The sequence below is a fragment of the Chanodichthys erythropterus genome, chromosome 4 (assembly GCF_024489055.1).
Source record: "Chanodichthys erythropterus isolate Z2021 chromosome 4, ASM2448905v1, whole genome shotgun sequence".
Classification (NCBI taxonomy): domain Eukaryota; kingdom Metazoa; phylum Chordata; class Actinopteri; order Cypriniformes; family Xenocyprididae; genus Chanodichthys; species Chanodichthys erythropterus.
In genome coordinates this window covers 9,807,501-9,827,060 of record NC_090224.1, presented here as the reverse complement: position 1 = coordinate 9,827,060, position 19,560 = coordinate 9,807,501, and the positions used below count along the sequence as shown (strand labels likewise).

The window sequence follows — 19,560 nt, the reverse complement described above, 5'->3', positions numbered from 1 at the left end:
TGCCTCAGTGATGCCAGCAGAGACCGCCCTGACTGCCTGCCACATTTTTTGACTGTCCGACCTTCCAGAACTGTACAATTTAGTTAGGTCTAAATTTTAAGTCTCATCAGCTCTGCCTGTCTGTCTATAAAGTTCAATACAATATATTTAGCACAAGAAAAACTGTATGGTCAAAAAGTGTTTCGGGGTTAGTGATATGATGGGTCTTTTTTTTTTTTTTTTTTTTTGTCCAAAGGCCTAAATTATAATAAAAAACAAAGATATGACATCCAAAGTATGTAAGGTAGTACAACTGGATCTCTTTCATTGAATTCAAAAGTTTTAAATTGTATTTTGCTACATATAAAGGTATTTTAAAGATTTTGAAGTGTCAAATGGTCATTCGGTCCAAAGGCCAATACAGCCATTTAATTTATGATTAAAATATCCTAAAATGTAATAAATGTATATATTTTTTTTATTCTGACATGATTTTATAACATCATATAGTGCAAAATGGTATTAAAATTGTGTAGAAGTTGTTGCTTTGTTATGAGAAAGATTGTCCGGAAAAATTAATTTCATTGATGTCATTCGGAGTAACCAATATAAAGGGACCATTTCGGATCAGGTCATGTTGTCAGTATCACGTGACAGGATGTGACGTCATTCAGACACCTGCAAAGGACCACATGGTCTTGAATCAAAGTAACTAACTCTCTCTTAACTATTTGGAAAATTCATGTTTTCACTTGCTCATGCACATGTCCCGAAACATCAGGTCATTCGGTACAACCGCTATAAAACATGGAAAATGTTGTAATATTTTAAAAACTTTTACTAAATATAAAATGTTAGATTGTCCTTTTGCTGGACAGCTAGCAATCTAACTAGCTAGCTAGCTAGATATTAGCCTGTTAGCATTGTTTGAAAATATCGTCATTCGGTAAAACTGAAATTTTGATTAAACCGAATGACATTTTTGGTAACAAATTTTGTCCATCTTGTAAAAAAATTACAAAAGCAGTGTTAACTGATTACAAAAAAACACAATCTCATTGTTAACATGTAATAAAACATTTATGGTTTTTTTTTTACACTTTTAAAAACCTTATTCGTCAATGACCCTTAGACAGATGGATTGACAGACACTCTGACACATATATCTCTCTATCTGCCTCTCTGTCTAATGTGTAATACTCTATATTACAAGGATGGATGGATTGACATATAGATAGACAGACACACAGGTAGACAGACTGGACAGACAGAAAGATACATGCACAGAACGATACATAGACTAAAAGATAGGTCAATAGATGGATATTTAGATGTTGATTAGTTCATTCAGCAAAGGACTCGTCATACTGATTCAAATTGGTACCTCCTGAGCTCTTGTCTTATATGATTCATTAAAAGAACCTGCTCATAAGAGTCATTATCTCATGAATCAGACAACTATGGACACACTGTAAAAAACATATACAATCAATAAAGGAAAAACTGCAACAAGATAATAAATAAGGACAGCCACAGTTCTCTTTAGTCCTGCCAGAGAGACTGAAAATAAAAGGCCTAATGTTGAAAAGTGCTCTTTCTGTTAAGACCTTGAAGACATAACAACCAGTGTTCGTTTATTTGAAGGAGTTTAGACTTTGTGTAATCTGGCAGAGCGGTGTTTTGATGATACGTGGATTTTTCCAGTAAAAAGATACATTGTTGCTTATCCATACACGCGCTCACACACGCACAAGGTGGGACCACATGTAGCTGCAAAGATGTTGACACAGCATCTACATCCCTGTGGACTAATGATTGTTATTTTGCTGCCTGCTGTAACAGCCAGGACTAATTGTGTGTCTGAAAGCCCCCGCTGAGTTTGATGTGTTTATGAATATCAGTCCCACATTAAAAACTTGGATAATGGGGCTCATAAAGTCAAGCCCATCCTGATTAGTGCCAGCAGAGTTGTACCTATATACTCTTTTCCCTTTCATCCTCCACCCCCAACGGTGAGTTAAGTGGGCTGCAGTGTGTGAGTATGTTTGTTGGCGTCTGGCCACAGTAGTATATTAATAGAGGAAGACTACCTGAGGGGGAATAGGTGTTTTGGGAGCGGAGATTGAAACAGCCCATTAAAAGAGTTGTTTTCGTTTTCCTCTTTTCTTGCCCACAGCAGCAGGAGTCCAAACACACACACCGTTCACTTTCACTTCCCGACTACTGTTCACTTTACACATCATGAAATCCTGTTCACATTGTATCTTTTTTAAGAGCTTAAAATGTCTGTTGGAATGAAATAATAGTATTGAAATAATGATATTGTAGATATCAAAAAAAACAGGGTTTCCTAAACAATTTCCTTCAATTGACAACCAGGTAGTCCACTGGTTGAGACTGTTCTGGGAAATGCCTCAGCATATTAAACTGAGATATGAGAAAGTATTTATTATTAAACAAAAAAACCACACACACTTCACCTTTGACATAATTGATCTATAGTTGACATCAGCATTGGCACTGAGTTAATAAGGAAGGTCTTGAGCTGATCTTGGCTGGCTCTCTGTTCAGATGATTTATTGTGGAATAGATTGTGATCTCTTGAACTGCCCTGCACTGAACGCTTTCAAAGGCAGCCAGAAGCAATCAAAGCCCAACCCATCTCTGACTCTCCCCCAGGCATTATCAAACGCTCAGAGGGTGTCTGCCTGAGTAAATAGAGTAGGAGCTTTCTGATGATGCCAACTAGCACACAAGCAGGAAAGAGCACTGGAGAAGGATTTTGAATTCTCTCCAGTGTATTGTGTGTTACCGATATTAACAACTGCACCAATACTACCATTCAAAAGTTTGAGTTTTTTTTCCTATTCAGGATGGAAAAGTAACAGCAAAGACTTTTTTGTTTTACATTGTTTAAAAATGCTATATCAAATAATTGCTGTTTTTGAACTTTCTTTTAATCTAAGAATCCTATGTTCAAGTTCAATTTCAAGTTTTCAACATTAGCTGCGTTTACATGGACGCTAATAATCTGATTGCAATTGGACTAGTAGTACAATCGGAATGAAAAATTCACACGTAACCATGTCAATAGGAATAAATTGGCCAAATCTGATTACAATTTAATTCGGATTGTAAGGGGTGGTTTTATTCCTTTTGTAATATGACTCAGGAATGAGGCAATGAGCTGTTCTTCCCGTTTGAATAAAGTGTCATAAATGAATGTCCTTGTTCTTAAATTCTCTTTTTACTCATCGTCTGTGAAATGGAGCAAGATAACGTCCCACCAGTCCCTGTTTTATACTCTTATCCACAGACGATTGTTTTTGGGCTTAGGAAAAGACACTTATACTGCTTGATAAATACAAGCAGCACGACTCAACGGTTCATGTGCTCATCTTCGCTTAATTAGGACCCGAAATAGATAAATATTAAGTCTGATTTGATGCTTAGTGTGCAACAACAGTTGGGAAACTGTATATTTGTGCATTGTGTGCATGTCAAAAGATTAAATCCAACCAGAAGCTTGTGACATATAAACATATAAACATGTAAACACGTACATCAACCCGATCGTTTTTTTTAGCGTTCATGTAAACACTACATTTGGATTCATCAATCGGAACGAATTCATTCAGATTGAAGGAAAAGGTGTCCATGTAAACATAGCTATTGAAAATAATATGAAATGTTTCTTGAGCACCAAATCAGCATGCTCTCTGAAGGATCATGATTGCAATTGGTGAAAAAACTAACTATATAAAACTATATATGAAAGTCAAATGACTTAATTTTGTTTAGTTGTGGTGATCATTTATTTAAAACATGAGTTTAAGTTGTTTTAGTTTTTAGGCTTTTTATTTAAGAAACGGCTAGAGATAAAAGTTGTAACTTAAGATATGAGAGGCAGTTGTCACCACAAGTAAGCAAATGCTGCAAGCATTAATTTGATATAATGACAGTTACAGCAACTTGATTAAAGACATCATTGTTAAATAAATAGTTCCATTCTCAGTAATAGTTACCTGTTCCCCCTCAGGTAGAATGTGTGGTCTTTGTTTATCTGCATTTTGAACTGGCTTTGAATGAGCCTCAGCCAATCAGAAATTAAAGCCAAAACTGTGTTTTATAAAACAGATTCCTCTCTACTGGCTGAAGGGCAATGAGTTTCACAAATGCAAATGTGTGTTTTGCCATTCAGTTCTGAGCATCTGACCTCAAATACTTCATTGCAGCAGCCCATATTTGAGTGTTCATGTTCTCTAACCACAAACTTAAGGACCTCTGTTTAATCTGTCTGTGAACTTATTAGAAATAACAACTGTGTCTTGTTTTATGTGAGTAGAGTCTGTTTTATTTTATTTTTATAAATGATGGTTTTAACCAGTAAAACTCTTGTTCTGTAAACTCAGAGAGATTTTATGGTCAGCCTGGTAAAGACATTTTGTGTTTAGAGCTGTTGATTTTGTTGGTGAAAAATGGAAAAAATGAGACATATACCACATATACCACAGTGTGTGTATGTCTGCGTTTTCTCTGGTTGTGTATTCATGACCCCAGGGGGAGCTGTTTCCTTAAAATTGCAAACTACACTTCTGAACTTGAATGAACGTATCATAAAAGTGAAATAATTTAAATTAAAGGGGAAATAAAAGAAAGCAATAGGACCAGATAGGTCAGTTGGTCTTTCTATCTATCTATCTATCTATCTATCTATCTATCTATCTATCTATCTATCTATCTATCTATCTATCTATCTATCTATCTATCTATCTATCTATCTATCTATCTATCTATCTATCTATCTATCGCTCTATGGCTCTATCTGTCTGTCTGTCGATCGGTCTATCTGTCTGTCTATCATATATTTACATATATAAAATAATAATAATAATAAAGGCCAATATGTAATTCAAGTTCTGGAGCATGTCCCAGTGAGTCTTTGTCAGTGAGTAATCAACCTCACTGTGGAACTCATTGTGCAAAACCCATGGCTGAAATATTATTTCTGTTTCCATAGAAATCAGCTGTGGTCTGTCCCTTGTGGTTGAGGCAAAGAGCAGATCTGTCCAACCCACACTCAAACACACAGGTACCCATGGAATGGAGTGTTTATATCCCTGGCATGTTTTTATGACAGTCAATGGCCAGTGGCCACAGCGAGCACTCATCACTCCCCCACTCTAACAAACCTGAGCCAAGCGCCTCAGGCCAGCGGTCTCCTGCTCTCCACCCCTCCTGTGTCTTCCTCCCCTCTGCTTGCGTTTGGCAGGTAGTCAACTCAATTTCTCGCCTGCTGATTCTGCATCTCCCCACCTCGCTTCCTCCTTTTCCTCTTCCTCTCTTCATTTTCTCTGTAGAATTGGAGGATTAAGAGATGATGGTCAAATGCGTAGTTGCTCTTAGTGGTTGCTTGTGGTTCTTAAGAGATTGCTAAGGCCTAAAATACACAGGGACGACTCGCATTGTCATTGTCAAAATCCACACATACTGAGAAACAAACAAACAAACACAAGCATATTTATCCACAATTCTTTAGTTTAACCATATATCTACAAATTTGTGTTTCAGTTTTCTTATCCTTTTATTTCCATTGTTCTTTTGTGTAAGTCAACTGCGTTCCTCTGAAACTGCGATTGTGTTGTGCTGAAGCGTATGTTTTTGAATATTAATACGCCTGTTGGTGTGACAGATTGGCTGTGTGTAAAGCTCCAATCAGTACAACATTTTTCTTGAATGTAACTTCTCTCTCCAGTGGATTGGTTGCCATGGCGACAGGCCTGTTTGTTGTGGGTGGGAAGCAGAGACAGACAAACACCAGCATCTGGTGGACTGGCCTCTCTTCCAGGATGGTGTGGTGCAACCCTGCATAGCATGTCAAGGACAGGCATTTGTATTCATTGTCCACTAAACTGAATTTAATCTAAATTAAACTCAGTCAACAGCATTTGTGGCATAATGTTAATTACCACAAAATATAATTTTGAGCAGTTGAAGTTCAAAGCACTTACAATTGAAGTGAATGAGGCCAATTTTGGAAGATTTAAAAACAGAAATGTGAGGCTTATAATCTTATAAAAATAAAAAACTTGCATACATTTTCTGTTTAAATGTGTCACAGTTCCAGAATTTAGAGTTTATGGCATTACTTTGTAATAGCAACAAAGTTGTAAAATTGGATATAAATATAATAGAAAAGGTTAGTAAACATTTTCTTCCCACTAAAAGCATATTAATGTGTATTGTTCTATATACTGTACATCCTGTGGCTATTGAAACAGTGAGTATTGTAACGCTTACATATTGGTCTTTTACTTCCATTGTAACCCAGATTTTTTTTTTTTTTTTTTTTTTTTAATAGAAGGAGGGACAAGTGGAAATAAAAGTCTGTGGTAATCAACATTATGTTAAAAGTGCTGTCAATTGTACTGAATGCGGAATATTCTTTTAAAACCAGCTCAATGGGAGAAAATCCGTTGAAACACTGTAAAAATATGTTTGTGTTATGTGCTATATGCACTAAGTCCTATGTGTGGGGAACAGCTGTTTGGTCTCGTGATGATCGCACACATCTGGGTCTTTTATGAGGATGTGAAAGATTCTGTCAGGTTTGTATTAATTGCTATGGGTCTGTGCACTTCTCATAACGGCTAGCCTGTGGGAAACTCGGTGAAAAAATCACACAGATGAAGTCAATGGAAAACCAGCATCAAACATGTTTCTTATCTCCCTCATACTAACAAGACACTATTGGTTAAGCTGGATGCAGCTTCAAACTGTACACTACCATTAAAAAATTTGGAGTCAGTATTTAAATAATAATAATAATAATAAAATAGCATATACTTTTAATGCACAGCCTTTGTTATTAGGATTTGATGGTTTCATCTTTATTCTGGACTAATTTAGTATTCTGTGTATAGTTCTTGCTGATTTTCCACGTATATTTACCCTGCAGTTATGATGTCAACCACCAGGGGGCTCTAGGTGGAAATGAATGGCTCACACTGTGATTACATTGGGCACACTGGTGGCTGTTCACATTATTTGTCCTAGACCAAGTTCCTTGGAGAGAAATCAATCCTAGGAATACAGATTTAACAAACGCATCCACCGTAAACCTTACCGCTCAAAATAATTCATTGGTTTGAGTAAGACAAACTTAAATGAAACAAATTACTTTTATGAGTATTTAGCACTTGCTTTTTCTTTCAAGTTCACAAACTGATATCTTTTAAGTAAACTTAACTGTTTCATTATTTTTGAGTTTTATGAACTCAATTCTTTTAACTTAGGTTTAACTGAATCTGGGCTGGGATTTCTGTTTTCCAGCATGCTTTGTCCATGGCACTCAAAAGGGAGAGTAAATGCTAAAATTAAGTGTTATATAATGTTTTTTTTAATGCAAGATTACTGTTAAGTGGGATATTTTGTAGAGTTTAGAAAGTTACCATCATGGTGAAAAGTGGTGTATGTTGCTTGGTTTGAGAGCAAGTATGTTAATGCTTTATATTGCTGCACTCATTCAGCAAGTGCTATAGCATGCTGTTGTTAACATGTTAGCAGATTAGCGAGTTAGCATTTTCTGAATTAGCTTGTTATAGCTAGCTAAGTTTACATTTTTAATTAAAATGTTTACATTGAGAATTTTAAGTTAAATGTATGAAATAATTGTACTCAAACATTTAAAGTTAAGAACAATTAAAATGTATGAGTACAAGTTAAAAATCTGCCAGTTCTGCTTCCTTAAACTTTGAATTTCTTAACTCAAAAATTTCGAGGCAACTGATAGCAACTCAATTTTTTGGAGTTTTGCCAACTTCGGGTTTACAGTGTAGCAGGGTTATGGTTTCATCATGTGGACAGTATGACATTGCAAACCTCAGAAAGGTTTGTTTTATGGTTTGTTATTCCATCAATGTTAAAATATTAAATGCTATTTGATGAATAAAATTACATACTCAGCCATTCTATTATTAAATATCTTTGCAGATTTTCCATTGCAGAATGCTCACAAACACACACACAGTTTTTGTCAATATAATGAGCATGTGTATTCGCGTCTTATTGTGCTTTTCTTCACACCGTACCAGTTAGCAACTGTACCATGATTAAAGTTCACACAGTGCCAAATCCCTAGACAAATGTGGTTGCACATGGACGGCTGGTTGCTGGATGGCTCAAATGCTGAGTTCCAGTGTGCCAGACTAATGCAACTGAAAGAAACACTCCAGCTAATAGCTGTTTACTCAGTCATGAGCAGCCAAACAAGGACAAATGATCCCTACATTTCAGTACCCTTCAGTGCCTGGAGCGCCAAAAGTGTTTAGAAATATAATGACAAAAGCAAATGCTTCAGGAAAACAAGATGTTCCTCTGACCTGTTTACAAGGGACAAGTTTATGCAAATGAGTTTGTTAAGCATAACAGACATTAGTATGCACGATATATATAAAAAAAGGTTCCAAATCATGTACACACAAATAAAAGTTGCTTTATTTTTACATAAAGGATTCATGTCTGGGGATGAAGTGCAGTATTTCATCCTATGAAACCCATTGTATGAAATACTAGCATGCTTTCTGGAAACTATAGAATATACATATTGCTTCGCATTTGATTTACAAATTAAACACAATGCTTAATAATTTTTTACACAGTTTTCAGTTTTCAGAAATTTTAGCATTGTATGCAAACATTGGTTTTAAAGTGTTTATTTTGTATCGTTTAAATTATATGAATACATACTCTATAAATCTACAGTTTAATTAAAGTGATAGCTAATATCCTGTTGAAGAATGTCACTGAATGTGTGTGGTCACTTCCTCTTTGTTTATTGCTTTTAGTCATGACTGCTAGTGTATCTTTTCACCCAAATATCACTCATAAAAATGACCTGATTAGGTCACATTAGGGTAAGGTCAACCACTTTTCCATCCCATGTTTGTTTTCTTCTCTTTTGTTCAGAAGTGCTCACCAAGACTGCATTTATTTGACCAAAAATACAGTCAAAACAGTAATATTGTGAAATATTATTACAATGTAATTGTTTCCTTTTTTTTTTTTTTTTTTTTTTACTTGTTTGCATCTTTAACTTGAAGTTGAAGTTGAACTTTGAAGAAAGTTTACTTCATCCTCAGCTTCAGCAGATCCAAAATTTCCAGCATTACCGTGGGCTCTCTGGATGAAGCTGTTACCCTGTGCTCAATGCACATATCCATACTTCATAACTTTAGTTAGGGTTATCATAGCAGAACAGTGAATGTTTTGCTGTCCACAGAACCACAGTCTGCAGGTGGCCAGTGTTTTGGCACTTTCCACATAAACACATCCAGTGAGCTGGGCCAAACTGGCCTGAGTATTTCCGCCACTGAGCATGTGCATCACTGGAATACCAATCACAGCCCTGCAAGAGAGAGCCACTGTGTGTGTCTTACACAACAGCACCACCACCAGTGCCACAGGTGCAGAGAGAGAGATGAGCAGAAAAGATAAACAAATGACTTTTCCCCAAATATCAAATACAGAACAATTAATCTTGATGGTGTTATAAGACACAATAGTCTCGGTAAGCAGCTATTTTTGCAGCATTCAAAAATTGTTTCATTTAAAAAGAAAAAAAAAAATAGTAAACATTAGTTTGCATAGGATAAGCCCTTTTTTACAGATCAAAGCCGTTTGTTATGATCTCATTGCAGACAGTGACAGACTCGCATGTTTTTAATCTATAAAGCCGCTTTCGCATATTTGATGTTGGTTATATTTATAGGTGGTGTGAATCGGCTGCAGCTGTGTTGACTTTCCTTCCTCAAGATCTGTATGCTCTGTCGGCCCCCTGTAGCCCGCAGTTGAATTAAGTGTTTCTTGAAGTATTGTGTGAAAGTGTTTTGCAATCCCTGTAGGATACAGGTGAAAGAGGCCCTTTAGTTTAACAACACAGTTTGGTTTGAATCCGGATGGCATCTCAACAATAGATTATTACCTTTGCTCTACTATTCAATGCTGTAGGAACTCTGTTTACTCAGCAGGGAACTCCCTTACAAACACACGGTGACCTGATGCTTTGACCCCTTCTTGGACCTCTTTCCTCCACATTGATTGACAGACACTTTTTTAGCAAACATTGTGCAAATCACACATACAGCATCAGATATCAGGTAAAGCACTACTAGACAATCAGAGCCTTGCTTTTAGAATTTGAAATTTGTGTAAGAGTATGTGAGCTTTAAAGATCATGTAAATGTGTGTGTGTGTATGTGTGGGCACTGAAAGAGAGTTGAGCATGTGTTTTATATGTTTAGGCTATAAACACTAAGCCAGTTTAGCAGCTGTTTTGGAGGCCCTGTCTGTGAAAGTCATTCCCCCTTTACCTCAGACCTGCATGAATTTCTGTGTGCATTTGTCTTTGTGCGTGAGTGACTTAAAGCGCTAGTTCACCCAAAAATAAAAAAAATTCTGTCATTTATTAGTCACATTCATGTTGTTTCACAGCTGTTAGACCTTCGTTTATCTTCGAACACAAATTAAGATATTTTGATGAAATCCGAGAGCTGTCTGTCTCCTCCATAGACAGCAATTTAGAGGTGCTCTAAGTGATGTCATGCGTTTTTAGGCCAAAACATTTTTTGTCACATACAGCAAACATCTCCTCACTATCCGCTAGCTGCCTGTCCCCTGAACACACTGTAAAAAAATGTGGTCTCTGTAGTCATCACAAGCTCTGAAAACGGCAATAAAAACAAACTGGTGCAGCCTGGACCACGAATCATAATAAACACGCTCCAGCCAATAACCGACAAGAATGATTTTAAATGCGTGTTTATGACTGTTTCAGGAAGCACGGAGGGGAGGAGGAGGAGGGGGTGGAGGAGGAGGAGGAGGAGGAGGAGGAGGGAGGGTCTAGCTAGCCACTGTTTTGTTTGACAACACTTCGAACGTCAACAGGAAGTTACTCCACCCAGGATCACTTAGAACACCTTTAACCACCACTTTCAAGGTCCAGAAAGGTACTAAAGACATCGTAAAAATAGTCCATGTGACATAGAACCTAGAAGCGCTGAATGTAAACAGTGTAGGAGAATCACACAGAAGAGAAGATATTGTTGAGTAAAGTCGTTATTTTTGTTTTGTTTTTGCGCATAAAAAGTATTCTCATCGCTTCATAAAATTAAGGTTGAACCACTGCAGTCATGTGCACTATTTTAACAATGTCTTTAGTACATTTCTGGACCTTGAAAGTGATCTTTAAATTGCTGTCTATGGAGGAGACAGACAGCTCTTGGATTTCATCAAAAATATCTTAATTTGTGTTCCGAAGATGTTCCGAAGGTCTTACGGGTGTGGATGGAATGACATGAGGGTGAGCAATTAATGACAGAATTTTCATTTTTGTGTGAACTAACCCTTTAAGGTAGTTAGAATAATGTAGATGGTGCTTACAAAACAACTGTGTAGACCACTAAAAGTAAGATTTTTATTGAGACTCAAGCATTTTCTTTTGCTTCAGTATTGCACAGATGTTTATGTGTGATCTGGATCACACAAATGGAGGGTCTTCTCTCTGCCTTTGTATGACTAATGCAGGAATTCTCGCATAGAACAAGAGGGACTTGCTCTATCTCTCTCTCAGGCTGTTCTGGCATCTGTCACGAGACTGGACAGCTGTTGCTGGTTTTGGTAATGTGTCTCTGAGAAGCAAAGTAAAAAGAAGACAGGATAGAGAGAGGTGCAGAGAAGAACAGACATGTGTAGCCACTTCTTTGTGACATGAGAAATATCCATGGCATGTGCTTTGAACATGCACAATTATTCAATTCTCTCCTGATGCCTGGTTTACTGCAGCTCAGATTACACAGGAGCTCAGAGGTTAGTTAGATTAGTGAAACCTCTGTGCCTTTAAATCTTCCCTTCAGGACATCCAGAATGGTCAGATGCCACATTACAAGATCTCCATGAAAGAACATGATGTCACAGATTATGTTACATGAGGATGAAATTACTGATTGTGTTTTACTTAATAGATTAGCTTTGTGACTGAAGGCACAGCATGTTTTGCTAGTTTTATTCTGAGCTAACACATTAGGCAAAATGTTTTATTATTTTGTTACAATAACACTTTAACTTATCTGAATGTTTACTCATGTACCTCACCATATGAGTGTACTTTTAATATTTCAAATCTTTTAAGAAAAAAAAAACCAAAATGTGTGTATTATTTTTTAATGAAAGTGACTTTAGTCACATTAATGCTGATAATGCTGTGAGGGCATGGGCTGTTTTGGTGTCAGTGAGTGGGTACTTCAGCCTTTTTGATGGAGTTGTGAGGGTTTATAAGTCAAAAAAGGTTGAACACACTGCTGTATAGGCTTGCTTTGAAGTGTTATGAATAGAGAATGGATAACGTCATGCTTCTAAAATAATTTTCTCATGGGCTTTTGTTTTTGAATGCATTGTGAGCAAAATGTCGCTTTGTTCCTTTGTGTCTGTTTGTAGCGGAGAAAGTATTACTGGAAAAACAAAAGGAGAGATGCCCTTTTCCAAAGGTTTCTCTGTGTGTCGTCATAGGTTTCATGAAGTTAGTAAGGATCAGTTTGTCCCGTTTGTGGCAGTGGAGCGGGAGAGCCGTGAGTTGTTTGGGCGGAGTAAACCATTCCGTCGGAGAGGGGGAGGCTGGAGAAGTCAACAAGCGAAAAAATCCGCTTCGGGCGTTTTCGTTACTGTTGTTGCCGAATGGTGCTTTCGAGGGCACTTCGGAAGGTTGTTTATCTCGCTGGGGTTGGTTTTAATGTCATATACGGATTGTAATGGTTAAATCTTAGTATACCGCATACTAAAGCTAACTCCTTAAAGTTTGTGTTGGTTCGCACCGACGAAGTGCCAAGTGAATCACTGAAAACTCTCCGGCTATACTTGAGTTGAAGTTGTTGTGTCATTCGGTGCTGTACGCTCAGCTGGATTCAAATGGAAAACATATCAGCGACCTTAATGATTATGTATTTCTGTACTTTAACGGAATACTTGGCATCGACATTTAAACACGCACCACGGAAAAGCGAAATACTACTAAATCAGATATAAAAATACTTCGGGACGTATTTTATGGTTTTGGGATTAACATTCATCAACTTGAAATTTGAGGCTGTAAATCCATCAGTGTTTGATAATGGAGGAGGATCAAGTGTCTTCTGTCGAGGAGCCGCAGGCGGTCAGCGCCGCATCATCGGACAGTTTCTCCCGGCTCTGGTCAGACGTGATGGGGATGCTGGTAAGTTTGGGGTTGGGGGAGGGGTGTCACAGGAAGGCAACTTGAGAAAAGTCCTTCAACCCAAGGGGTTAATTTATTGGAGCTCATTGTGTGTGTGTGTGTGTACGTGCAGTGCTTGTGCTTTGAAGCCAAACGCATGTTAAAGCAGGAGCTTCAGGACATCTTCTGCTCACTTTTTACTCGTGGTGAACAGGAGTTTTGAAGCTGTGTGATTTGGTCTGTTTAGAGGCAGTGAGAAGTTTAGAAATCTCCAGGGAATCGTATCACATGGTATGTAACTGAAGTGTTTATTATTGTTATACGCTCCGCAGGTTCAGCGGCGCACGTGCGCAGTCAGATACGCGACGAATCTCAAACAGAGCGCAGAAACTACATATGTGTGTTTTCCTTATTTTAATTCGACTAATAACAAACTGGATGTACATTATCCAGCATATCACAATGCTTCTTTTAATGTAAATAAATACACGAAATAGTGGTTGGCGTTGAAACTATTGTTGTATTATCTTATGTGTTAGCTTAAATTGTTCGCAAAGCAATCTAGCATGGCAACTTTAAAAACTATCGGCCTAGCAACAAAACTACAATATTACTTTAGCGTTGTATATATTATTAGTTTTGCATGTAATACATTTTAAGGGTTTAGTATTCAGAATAAATAATTTCCTTTGAGTGTGGATAAAATCTTTGTCATTTGTATTTTCTCCCAAGGTTGTCTCTGTTGTCTATTGTTTGTACAGTTAACTGAATCAGATGTTAACATGTATTAATTAAGAGTGCTCATGTTTATATTGAGATCACCTCAAATCGACTATGGTCTTGGGTTTTCTGTCCCTTTTTGGTTTTAATTGGATCTTTAATTGTGGTTGTTGTGTGTGACATTGGGTAAACTGGACATTTACATACAGTGATTTCCTAGGCTTTGTCAGAGCCTTAACACCCAGATGAAAGATAAAGGTGTGACACCCATTTCCCCTGAAAATGGCTTTGCCTCTTGATGGCTGCAGTGTTAATTTGGTGTCTGAAGAAGTGTGTGTATTGCTTTTGTGTCTAGAAAAGTGAGATTACTTAATGAGAAAAGATATACTAATTCAATACTACTCCCAGTTGTTTCTGCTTAATCCGGGGAGATAAACTGTAACACTGACACACATTAGTGATTAATTTCCTTTAACTTGCACACCCTTTCCTCCCTCAGGCATATTTTATTCTGTGATGTTAATGTTACAAGATGAGTCTTCTTTTCTGTCCTTAGAATATGTCTCATGTATACTCCTCTTGTTACAAATAGCCCTGCAGTGCTCTATCCTCATCTGACTTTATCACAGGATAATATTAAAACCACATTACTGAAGCAGCAGGTTGAGACTTTACTTCTATGAAGCAGTTGTGCGGGAAAAGTTACTGAAGTAGCACCTGAAGGTGTTCTCAGCTTTGCTTCACCCAACCCAACAACAAACTCATTTTTAATTGAATTGAAAAGTTTGGAAAACTTAAATTCTGTCTTTGCTCCAGTTTTGATTGCTGTGCAAATGGAGATCTGTGAATTTTTTTTTTTTTATTATTACACAGCATCTTAATAAATTAGTTTGAAATATTTATTTAAATTGGGGGAAAAAACAGGCTGCTGAGTGCCAAGCTAAAGATTAAACCAGTACAGCTGTTTAGAAAATTGGTTCCTAGGAACAATGGTCAAATATACAGTTTACATACACCATGATTGACCAGTCAGAATCAAGTATTCCACAGAGCCTAGTATGGGAAATGTTTTTCTTTTTCTGCGTTAAAAAAATAGTTCTTGGTTTCAGTTAAGAACAACAGTCTCGGTTGTTTGACTTTCATCTTTTACAAGCCTTATGAAATGTTGTTTTGATGGGCACTCTGTCTATAAAAGTAAGGTTTTATTGTAACATAATGTAGATTTTTTAAGTTGTAAGATATTTTTTTCTTTCCGAAGTATGTGTATTGCTATATTTAAGGCAGTGTTTAAGATTTACTGTCTTATTGCTAATGTTGATAAACAGCATCTGTAGAACTAGTGGCTATCGAGAAACGTATTAAGGGTTAGAGCAACATTCTGAGGTTTACCATAATACATGCCAAGCTCATAGATCTCTCCTAATGAGAATACCTCTGTCTGCTTGTCATTTAAGTGTGGTCTGTGTACGCAAACCCCGTTTATATGCGGTTCAACTCATGTAAATATGCTTAAAAGTCAATTAACAGCTTGCCACCTTCATTTCAGCTGCCTCTTGGATTTTCTATGTTGTGGTTGTGAATGTTTTAGAGAGAAAATGATCTGTGAAATACAGTTAATTGTTCTCCTCATCACGTATTTCTAAAATAGGAGTAACTTTGTTGAAGCTTGAGTTGCGGTATTTGCATGAAATGCAATAATTTCTACACTTCAACATGCAGTAGCACACTGAGCATTTGAGAAACATGTTTCTACCTGGTTTAAACAGTAAGAATCTTAATTCCAACTGTAAAGAAAGCCAAATAAACAGTATGCATGTGGCAGCGATGTTCAGAAATTATACATTTGCTTCACCATTGGACATTAGACAATGAGTGTGAGAGTGGCTGCTCATAACCGCAGTATTTGAACACCTTGACAGTAACTCATCTTGATTTTGGATGAGCCATTTCTCCCCACGTCTAATTCCAGTTAATGTAACATTCTCCACCCAGCGTGCTACAGACGTTTCTTTCTCTCCCTCTCTTCATCTCCCTTCCTTCTTCATTATGCTTCCGTCAGCCCTCTTTCCTTTGCCCTGTGTGGATATCCTGAGGAAGCCGCCCTAATGAGGGTGCGCCAGGACCCCCTGACCAACTTCTGTCTCACATCCTCTCTAACTCAAGTATGGCCCATGTCCACTTCTCCCCTCAAGGGCGGCGCCACACATCTCACAACACCTACGTCAAGCAACTTCCCCATCCCCACATTCGTTTTGATGATCTTGTTAGTACAAGCATTACAAACCCAAAGTATACTTTGTTTTTTACGTGTTCACTAGTGTATGTGTACAGTTGAACTCGTACCCTTTCAAAGTATACTATATTTGATAGCATGCGTGAATGCAAGCAGTCGACACATGCGCTCTACGAAGTTTAATCTTTGTCCAGTCTGTGATATTTTTTTTTCTCCAGAAGTTACATAAAAATGTCTTTGTATTCTTTTAAACTGTCTTAAAACCCTTTCGCTGTTTTTGTTGTTGTTGTTCAGTGTTTTTTTTTTTTTACTTTTGTTTTCTACTGTGAAACAGCCTGGGCCAGTGTTGCCACCTTGTGGAAAAGCTGATTAGTGCGAAACAAATTCAATGGGCAAGTGCGACCTGTGCGTACCTGCGCGGTTACAAAAATCAGGTGCTGCATATACTTTTCCGGTGACAATTTGCGTCAGACGTACTGTATGCGAACCCTCGCATACATGTAAAAAAGTAAAGTACTTTGGGCTTAACACATTCTGGTCTTTTTGATAGAGACAGGACACATGCTTTCTGAGTATGTAAGTTTTACTCTGTATTCAGTAATTGTCTTGACATGTTTAGGAATTGAGGGCGTTAGCATTTATGATGAGAAGTTGTAGGAAACAAAAGCAGACTAGTGATGTTCTGTTTCTGAAGGATGATGCATCAAACCTGTTTTGTGTGCTACTCATTATTCCATGATCAGTAGCTATAAGTAGACATATTATGCAATCTACATATGCACAGAAAAGCAACCAATACACTTATTACCCAAAAGCAAATGATAAAATCAGTTCAGTCTTAACTTTCTACAATATTTATTTTCCTATTTAGCTGTTTTAATGCATGTTAAAATATATTTGTGACAACCTGCTGATTGCTAATGTAGGCAATGTATTTAACCAGTGTGACTTTTTGAAAACCTCACAAGCTTTTGTACATAGATTAGACATATTATTTCAAATAAATATAAAATTTATAGTAATTTATCATTAAAACATATATACATTGGATGCTCTATCTCAGGGTTTCCCTAACATTAGTGAGGGAACTGCCAGGGATTTAATTAATTAAATCATTACATTTTCATGCCATGTGACTAACCAACATCGGACAACTGTGAAATGTGAATGTTTAGTTAAATTATTGAAATATTAATTTAAACACTGTTGTTTAAAGAATTTTTTACATCTAAAAGGTGTGGCTGACATAGAAGTTTGTGAATCCCTGCCCTATCTGGATTCTAGTAAAACTTATACTGCTGCTTTGTTATTTTTTAATTCTCAAGAAGTGTATGCTTCTCATGAAGTCCTGGAATTAGTTACACATTTTTTAGAGTGCAGAAGCATTGGATGTGTCCGAACCTCTAATGGCTCTCTATACTCTTCACACTGCATTCAGAATTGAATGTGTTTCCTTTGATTTGAGCACCATGAAAAGAACAGCTCTTATCAGGTTTGCTCACTCATTTCACACTGAAATCTCTGTACAGTATAAATGTGTTTGAGCTGTTTTGTTTTAGGCCAGTGAAGAATGAAAGGTTTAAATTGTTTCCTCTCTCAGTAAGAGAGTCAGTAGGGGAAATAGCCTGATCTTGCATGTTTTTGTAAAGCTCAGGCTTCAGTTTTAGGAAGAACCCACAAATGGCTTAGAGTTGGTTACTGTTGTTACTGTAAAGTTGTGTAGAAGGGTAATGTCTTTAGACTCTGAGGACCTTTGTGTCTGAGCAGGTGGGCTGAGCAAATGAAAGGAATGTAGGTTAATTGATTAGCATGAGTTCATTGATGTCAGAGGAAAATGCATCATCTCATCCTTCTTTTTTGTTTCTATTTCTCTGTAGTTTGCTCAGTCACTCTATTCTTTCCTTGGTTTTCTTTCTTCAACACATAAAGAATAACATTATATTTGCCTTACGGGCACAATGGCCACATCAAAGCTTTGTGGCTTTGCTCAATGGCTGTTGCTTCGTCTGAGGGAAGTGTGAATTTGTGGTTGGCTTTTGTGAACAGACAGTTTCTCATATTTGATGCATTTTATTATAAAAAGTTGATGTTTGATTGCATAATGTGGGACCTGTCTCTTCCAGTCACTGCTACCCGTTCCTCTCCTTTCTGTCCCTGTCCTGGAAATAAACGTTCTTGAGAAAGAATGTTGTTGTTGCAAGTCATTACACAACGTGTTGAGTTCGGTCCATGTTGTGGGTGGCTCTGGACTTCGGGTAGTGTTGAAGTTAGCAGATTCTGCAGAACTGAACTGCAATTAGATGATGTATACTTTTGAGAAGTCAACAGTGATTAAAAAACACTCACTGTTGAGCTGAAGTGTAGTCTCCTGTTTTGTGCTACAGTGATGATATCTCACTTCCTTTTACCAACTAGAGTCAACCCAAAAGAGCAAACATTTTAGTAAAGATTATTAATAATATCAGCAAATGAATGTAATTTCAGCTGGATTTCATAAACATAAGAGCTGGCGGGCTACACCTATTGAGAGCCATGGATTGAGGAGCTTTATTACGCAGTCTTTACAGTTGCAGCTTAACATTTCTCGTTTTTTAATTTGAAAAATTAATTGACTTAAATGACAGTGTTGCTTTCAAATCTCATTCATGCATGCACATTCTCAAAATGTGTTTTTGGGTGATGCCTTTACTGTGTTTAAACTTTGTTTTTCTTTTTCACATCAAGTGAATAAATGTCATGTTCCTCTTGTAAAACAAGTTCCTTTCCCAAAAAGAGTTTTTTTTTGTGTGTGTGTATGGCTAACCAACTTTAAAAGGGAGGTAGTTTAGATAGCTATACAGTACTGGTTGAGAAAAGTAAAACAGCAATACTCTTACCCCTTTTCCATTGACACGGTTCGCGTTCCTGTGCCGTTCCACTTCTCAGCCGGACGAACTGGAGCTTGTTGCAAACTGGCCGTGTGTTTCCACAGACTTGAGGAACGAATGATGATGTGACACTGCTACTACGTGTTGTTTACCTGACTATATCCAGTCTAAAAACAAACCGTGTGCGTCCCGGTGTTTGTGCTGGCTGTGCGGTACTTGTTGTTCACAGTATCGGTAGTGATTCTCCTGGTACTCTAATCTATCTTTTTCGCAGATATATTGAAACTGAAACTGTTGATTTATTCACCCTATCGCATAATGGGTCTCTCTCTTGTGCAAAGGTTTATATTTTTAGATCTAAAGAGCAATGTAGTGCAAAGTTATTACATTGCCCAACGACACTGCCATTGACAGCGACAGCATTTCTCCAGTTCCCGGCTCTGTTCGAGACCAGTAAGTTTTTAGGGCTGGAGTTGAACCGATTTTTCGGGCCTGGAACTAACTTTCTGCAATGGAAA

At 37.3% G+C, this 19,560-nt stretch overlaps 1 protein-coding gene across 7 annotated transcripts in view; it reads left to right on the top strand.

The window, feature by feature from the left end:
* The window catches only part of LOC137019033 (SAM and SH3 domain-containing protein 1-like), a 269,352-nt gene that overhangs the window by 195,403 nt on the left and 54,389 nt on the right, over positions 1-19,560 (top strand). The window contains exon 1 of one of the 7 annotated variants that reach the window (XM_067384006.1): positions 12,660-13,243. The exons of 5 other annotated variants lie outside the window; for them this stretch is intronic. In XM_067384006.1, coding sequence (XP_067240107.1) covers positions 13,142-13,243 — 102 coding nt within the window. In that variant the 5' untranslated portion in view covers positions 12,660-13,141. Of the gene's footprint in view, positions 1-12,659; positions 13,244-13,489; positions 13,514-19,560 lie in introns of those variants that run through there. One more of the 7 variants, XM_067384007.1, reaches the window with a different exon arrangement.